The sequence below is a fragment of the Mus caroli genome, chromosome 5 (assembly GCF_900094665.2).
Source record: "Mus caroli chromosome 5, CAROLI_EIJ_v1.1, whole genome shotgun sequence".
Classification (NCBI taxonomy): Eukaryota; Metazoa; Chordata; class Mammalia; order Rodentia; family Muridae; genus Mus; species Mus caroli.
In genome coordinates, this window is record NC_034574.1 from 97,823,677 (window position 1) to 97,831,399 (window position 7,723).

General features: G+C 40.1%; 1 protein-coding gene and 1 non-coding gene across 3 annotated transcripts in view; one reads left to right on the top strand and one right to left on the bottom strand.

Annotated features, from left to right (window-relative positions):
- Nucleotides 1-512: 512 nt before the first annotated feature.
- The window catches only part of LOC110294574 (ATP-binding cassette sub-family G member 3), a 72,686-nt gene continuing 65,475 nt past the window's right edge, over nucleotides 513-7,723 (bottom strand). Inside the window, exons 14-16 of one of the 2 annotated variants that reach the window (XM_021162899.1) lie at nucleotides 4,591-4,680; nucleotides 3,640-3,725; nucleotides 513-1,568 (exon numbers count right to left, since the gene is read on the bottom strand). In XM_021162899.1, coding sequence (XP_021018558.1) covers nucleotides 1,415-1,568; nucleotides 3,640-3,725; nucleotides 4,591-4,680 — 330 coding nt within the window. In that variant the 3' untranslated portion in view covers nucleotides 513-1,414. Of the gene's footprint in view, nucleotides 2,077-3,639; nucleotides 3,726-4,590; nucleotides 4,681-7,723 lie in introns of both variants that reach the window. The other variant, XM_021162900.1, reaches the window with a different exon arrangement.
- Nucleotides 2,109-2,215, top strand: LOC115031267. The gene has a single exon (XR_003836866.1). It is a non-coding gene; the product is annotated as a U6 spliceosomal RNA (small nuclear RNA).

Consider the following 7,723-nt stretch of genomic DNA (forward strand, 5'->3'; position numbering starts at 1 on the left):
AAAGGATGCACCTCTTCTAAAAGGCATCTCCTGATTGGCTGGCTTTGTCTGAACCAGCAATCCTTGTTCTCTCAGGCAGTATTCAATTAGGTCCTCCTGCAGGAGATGCTTTTGTGGCCCACCATTCCTGCTACATACCATAGTGCTATCCTACATTTTATACATTTATGAAAGGAATTTAAATAGAGTCACCATATAATGGATGATACAAGGGCACAATAAGCCAGCCAATTAATTACCAATTAAGATGTCTGTCATCTACAGTGCTAGGAATTTATTACGTTATGTTGAGACATTTGTCACAGGGGACTCTATGGATTCCCACAAGCATCACAGATTACTGCCAAAGCTATCAGTTAGTGTACATGACTTGACACCAAAACCCAGAAGACCTCATTTACTTATGTCATTGAACACTAATACATTAAGATGGTCCCCAATTGCATTTTCCTATAGATCAGTTTTCATGTTTTTGATAGAGTTGCTGAATTCTACAGGAGACATATTGTCTTGGTTGTTGAAGTTTTTATTTTATACACTACAGAAACACAAGGGATGAGCAAGTATCTCTGTAGACGTTTAGGGCTTAGACCCTTTTACTTATTAGCTTGTTATTATTTTGTGATTTCTTAAACATATATTTATTGCTGATTTACAGTATAATATAAGACAAATGACAATGTTTATTAATTTTTACAATTTCTGTATATTTGTAATTTTTATTTAAAAATTGACGATTCCATATACATATATAGTTCATTTCAGCCATTTCCCCCTCTGTCCCACGTCTCTCATCTCCCTTACACTCCCTTGACATACTCCTCTTTACAAGTGTCTTTCTCACCTTCACAACTTTGGTTTTATCATGTGACCCCCAGGGTTTAAACAGGGCTGTCTGTGTGATGAAGGGTTTCACTTTCCACTGGATTCCTGTAGGCTCAAATGTGAGTGTAAATGTGAATCAATGACTGCCTCTCTCCAGTAGCCAATAGCTGAGCAGAATGGTGGATGGGATCATTAAGGTCCCCTCTGTTCCTTCCTGTGCTGATGAGGGATCCAGTCTTATGCAGTTAAGCTGTGGAGTTGGGACACAGACCACGGTTGCTATGTCTGTTCATGACCACAATAGTGCATTTCCATTCCTTCTTTTCATCATCTGGCTCTTGCACTCTTTCTCCCATATTCCACAATGCTCTAAGCTATAGAGGGTTTGCTATAGGTGTTCTGTTGGAGATAAACATTTGCGTGTTCCTTAGCCTTGTACTGTGAGCAGCCATAAGTCTCTGCATTCACACAGTTCACAGAAGAGGGATCCTCACAGTGGCATTTGTCCACGAGTATAATTATGAATATTCAGAGGATTGTTTGGAATCACATCTATTTAAACAACTGTAGAAAATTCCTCCCCAAGGAACTAAAAATTTCTAATATTCTTAACCTGTAATAACTGCACATAGGTAATTGTTAAGAGGATAATCATTGTACAAACTAAAGCCAGGTGATTCTCCCAGAAGCCCCACGATGAGAGATCAATGCCCTGGATCATCAAGAATTCTTCACCAGTACATCTGTAATTCAACATACACAAAGGTAATGTCAAAGTTATTTAGTAGATTCACTGTTGCTTCCCTTAAAAACTTATAATCTCAACATATCGTTAAAAATTTCTCCCTTTTATCTGAATCACAGTAGTCATGATGTGCTTACAATTTTGTTATGTATTATGCCAATCATCTGAATCTACGTGAGGCAGTCACCATTGTTAATTTCAAAAACTATCCAGAGAAGTGTAGCTGCCATATCCACTTTACAGGATGAAGGCCTAATAAACTTGGGGAGTTTACAGAGTCACACTATGATCCAACTCTGTAGACTTCACGGTGTCATGCCTTTCTGAATCTATAATGCTGCTCTCTTCAACAGGCAAAAGCATGTTTCAAGTATTGTTGTTACTCCCAAAGCAGAAAACTCCAGCTTCCTAATGACACAAGCATTCCAAAGAGATCTAAGCTCTGTCAGCATTTTGCTGACCCAGGAGACAGTCATGCACAAGAACAGACGCATAGAATTCTAGACCTGGAACCAAAGGAAATTAAGAGTTTCAGCTAGTGCTCGCTTCAACAGCACATATAGTAAAATTGGAACGATACAGAGAAGATTAGCATGGCCCCTGTGCAAGAATGACACGCAAATTCATGAAGCATTCTATATTTTTTGGTCATCAATGGGAAAAGAGGCCCTTGGTCCTGGGAAGGCGCTACACCCCAACATAGGGGAATGCCAGGACAAGGAATGGGAGTGGGTGTGTTGGGGAGCAGGGGGAGAAGGAAGGGGGTAGGTGATTTTTGGAGGGGAAACTAGGAAAGGGGATAACATTTGAAATGTAAATAAAGAAAATATCTAATAGAAAAAATAAAGTCATCAATACTCCAAAAAAAAAAGAGTTTCAGCTAGGAGTCTATTCCTGTACTAAGCCTGAAGTGACAACCACAGCTGCTCAGCTACAGGATGTCCCCAGCAGCACTGGTGACAAACTGAACCTGTGGTACCAGTGGGAGCCCAGCTGCATTCAGTGGGCCTGACACTGGTTAGGAAAGGAGCTGCTGCAAAGAATTCTGTCTCAGCTACAATTGCTGCCCTTGCCTCTCCATCCCTGTGACTCTCCATTCCTTTGTATCTCTTAGGATGTAGCAGGTCACAAATCCACTGAAAGAGCAGATTTCTTGCTCTTGAGAGGACAATCTGTAACAAGGAAGTCTGTGGATGGTCTCCTCTGCTTTCCCTTTCCCATCCATGTCCTCTTGACCAGAAACTGGTAAGGAAGTTGTATTAGAAAGAGGCCAGGCCACACCATGGGAGAGCAGATGTGAGAAATAAGATCTCTCTCCAAATAGCTATTCTTATCATCAAATTCAAAACACAAATTTGAATTGCTATTATTTAGTATTATTTTGAATATCCATGAGAGATATGAGAAGATTCTTCTCTCATTTTTATATCAAAATCAAATCATGAGAAAAATCAGAAAATGAAGGTAATCTAACTTCAAAAGTTTAATTTTATTAAAAATATGTTTGTATTTTAATAGTATTAGCAAAAAAGAGATTTTTCTCAGTATGCTGAAATATTTGTTTCTTTCACTTAAGTGGACATTCTTTGCTAGGACATTTTACACACACACACACACACCAAAAAAAAAAAAAAACCAAAACTGGCCTTTTGTTTCTTGAAGTCTTCCAGAGTGTGTGGCAGAGGGAAGACCGTGAATGCAGGCAGACAAAGCTCACCCTTGCTGCCCTGACATGATCAGGGTCAGCTCATAGGTTTCATACCCTATACATTTAGAATCCATACGGCTTTGCTAACTTACCAAAGCAGCTTATGTCAAACTCATATATTCTGAAACAAGCAACCCAAATCCACTATCAAATCACCAAAACTCTTTTCTAAGACGCCTGAAGAACCCCATTTCTACACATTCTCTACCCCATGAACAAGTAGGGTCAAGATACATGTTCTCTGGTGCACAGGGAGTGACTCAGGGAACTGGCAAAGGACAGAATGTTAACCCTGGACGGGCAGGTCCCTCTCAGTCTACTAACATTCTATGCCCCATTATGACACAGAACTCAAGCTTACATAACATAGTTATGGCATCTACTGACTTCTTCTGTGTTGTGTTCTGGACAAAAGTTTTGTCCCAGGAATTCATTATGCAGCAGAGCCTGTAACACAAGTAGGAACAGGGAAAGGCCAATGGTTTTATATTTCCATAGTTTCCAAAGAATAAACACAGCTGTATCTTCAAGTTCAATCTTTACCACATATATACATACAAATACACATACAAATAGACACACGCGCACACACACACACACACACACACACATCCCTACCAAGTTCACAGTCTTCTCAGCACACCAGTGTCCCTGCCTGGACTGCCCCAGATTCTGGAGGCTTAAGATTGAAATAATGATGTTTCCCATTGACTAAAATGTGAAATCTCTAACTAAATTAGTCCACACATTCTCCTTCTTTGCACTCTAGTCTTGCAACCCCATAAAATCTAAAAATTAAAGCAATACCATTGAGGCATAATAACAATGTTTTCTTGCCTGTTTTAATCAAAACTAGTGGTAATTATGGGAGTAAAAGTATATTAAGGTACAGTCTGCTGCAGAGAAAGCTTGTGAGGCCAATATGACTGTGGGTATTACATGGTTTCTATTTCTGTTAATTTCCTGATATAAACCATATATCATAGTCTCTGATCCTGTCATCAATTCTTCATTGGGCAGAAACACCGTGGTTTGTTCGTTTTTCATCACATCATCTAACTTTCCCCTTCGCTCTGAGCTTTCTCTCACCCTTAAATTCTCTCAAATAACACATGACGGAGGAAAAGCACAGGCAACTTACTGACCATAGGCTAAGTAAAACTAACAAGAGATTGTTCATCTTTTGCTCCTGGAAGGACATTTCTGGGCAGCAGCTGGTTAGAGATTATAGCTAACGAAAAGACCTGGGAAGGATTCATTTCAGTTACTACAATCAGAGAACCCAAGTACAGTGACAGAGAGGCCAGCTTACCCTAAATCCATAATGGGGAATGCTAAAGTACTGAATCCATGAGAGCTTAGGCAGGAAGCTTCCAGAATATAGTGATAGACCTGAAAAAAACTACAAAGAGCAGAATTACAAGTTAGTGCCAGTCCAATGACTAAGAATTCTAGACAAGCTCCTCCCTCTTCAAGACCCCTATATCCTTCTGACCATTTCTACTCCTGACCTTCTACTTCAGATCAGATCTTTCAAAACATTCTTTCAGTTAACTCTAAACCAAAGTCTTTACTCTTGTCAACGCCAAGGTTCTTTGTGGTTCTTGAAAGAAGGAACTGTCACCCCACTCCAGAAACCAAATCATATTGATGCTTTTGTTATCTTTAAGATGGCATGCAATCTACACACATCCTTTAAGCTGTAAATACATCCATGCTACATACTTACAATCATTCCAGATTCCTTATTATATCTAATTTATTTAGCTACATAGTTTATATTGTGTAATTCAGGGAGTGGCGATATTCAGAAGAAAAACATTACTGGTTTCATATGTTGTTAATATATGATTGGTTGAATCTCTGACAATATGACAGGCTAAGTGTAGTTACTATACAAATAAAAACTAGTGCCATTTAGGAACACATACTGAAAGAATGCTTTCTTAGCTCATTTTTTTGTCAACTTGACACAAACTAAATTCACTGGAATGGAGGCAACCTCAATTAAGAAAATGCCTCTATAAAATCATCCATACTCAAGTCAGTGGGATATTTTTTATTAGTGATTAAAAGATTAGGGCCTGGCCCATAGCAGGTAGTACCATCCCTAGGCAGTGGTCCTGGTTTCTATAAGCAAGTAAGCTGAGCAAGCCATAGGGAGCAATCCCATAAGCAGCACCCCTCCATTGCCTCTATATCAGCTCCTGCCTCCATGTTCCTGCCAAATATGAGTTTCTTCCCTGACCACCTTTGCTGATGAACAAGTAGAAGTATAAGCTCAAAGCCTTTCTTCTCTAAGATATTTGGGGATATTGTTTCCTCACAGTAGTAGAAACCCTCACTAGGATAAACACTGAACAACAGACACCCACTTCTACTTCCAACGATTAATAAAACTTATTACTTATAAGACTGTTGACTCTCTATTCCTGACTAGGAGTAATTTGGGATTCAATTAAAATACAGCTGTACTGGCTGGTTTTGTGTGTCAACTTGACACAGGCTAGAGTTATCACAGAGAAAGGAACTTCAGTTGGGGAAGTGCCTCCATGAGATCCAGCTGGCATTTCCTTGGTTGGTGATCAAGAGGGAAGGGCCCATTGTGGGTGGTGCCTTCCCTGGACTGATAGTCTTGGGTTCTATAAGAGAACAAGCTGAGCAAGCCAGCGGAAGCAAGACAGTAAGAAAAATTCCTTCATGGCCTCTGCATCAGCTCCTGCTCCCTGACCTGCTTGTGTTCCAGTCCTGACTTCCTTTGGTGATGAACAGCAGTATGGAAGTGTAAGCTGAATAAACCCTTTCCTTTTCAACTTGCTTCTTGGTCATGATGTTTGTGCAGAAATAGAAACCCTGACTAGACAACACCCTTAAGACAATTTCAAGCCTAGAACTGATAAACTACACAGTGATGATGAAGAACAGCAGAAAAGGTGGCCAATCTCCCCATTTTATAAAGCTACCAAACATCAGATTCAAAATGGGTTGCAAGCACTCCTTGGGCACATGCACTGTATAGTGGCACCCAAATATTCAGTTCTCTACATCCAGTTTTACAAGCACATCTAGCAAAAGTCAAAACTCTACCAACACTGTGTGTCCTTTAGGGAATGAGGTATTGTTAAGATGCTCTTCAGAATTAACTTTAAAGGCTGCCTGCATGATCCAAAGGGGAAAACCTGGGACACATGAATCTGTCCCAAGAAAGCTTTCTGTTTTTTTTTTTTTTAATTAAGTCTAAGACTAGATACTCATAACTGAACTCTTAGTAGAAAAGCTGCTTTCATTATATTGACAAATTTGTATTATCATTTAAAAAATCATAAACAAGATTTAAAAAATATATATATTAAGGTTTTTCCTATTTCCCTAAGCACTGGGATGGGTGATGTGGTTCCCCTCTGGAACCATCTATTGGTGGTTTCAGTTCTCATCTCAGTATAGGGGCCCTCCCAGGTTGGTTTCAGTTTGGCTTCTGTTTTGTTTTGTTTACCAGTGTCTGATGCCCAAGTAGGAAATGATAAGCTGGTAGTTTTTATCAGAGGAGTGTGGGTGAAACTAAGAGGGAGGAGGAGAGATCCAGGACATCATTTATGAGAATCCAATTTTAGTTTCCCTGGGGAGAAGGCTTGTGGATATACGGAGATGCAGGAGGCCATGCCACACTCATGTGGAGAGAGAACCCTTCTCCCCAAGCGCCATCTTAACCTTAATTAAATCTATTTAGGCATGAGTTACTCTAAGACTCTTCGTCCTGTTAGCAACAGTGGTGGAAGGAAGGAAAGAGGCCTATGTCCATAGGAGGAGGTGGCACATCCTATCAGTACATAGTTATGTTTGTCTGTTGATTTGTATCCTTGGTATCTGTGGAAGTCCATCTGGATACCTCCACAGGGTTTCAGTTCAGATCTCACATCTGGTTTTGTAATTATCTCCAACCCCCTTTTTCTGTTTTGGTAAGTTACAAATCATTCACACACATGTTTGTCACATACCTGTATAGACTCCTACATAAGTATGGTTTCTATTGCTGTAAAACCTCATCATTAGCAAAAGTATGTAGAAAAGGGAGATTATTTAGCTGACCATGCTGACCATATTCTATCATTAAGAGCAGCCAAGAAAGAAACTCGGGAGGAAGGAACCTGGAGGCAGGAGCTGAAGCAGGGACCATGACGGATGCTGATCACTGGCACACACCTGTGACTTCCTCAGCCTATTTTCTTATACAACCCAGGATGGCCTTCCCAGAATGGTACTATACATAGTGGGCTGGGCCCTCCCACATCAATCAGTCAAGAAAATACCGCCAAAGGTTTGTCTATAAGTGAATCTGATGGAATCATTTTCTCAACAGAGGTACTGAGGCTGGCGTTTTCTTTCTCTCTTTCTCTCCTCGCTCCTTCTCTCTGTCATTCTCTCTCTGTCTCTCTCTGTCTATCACT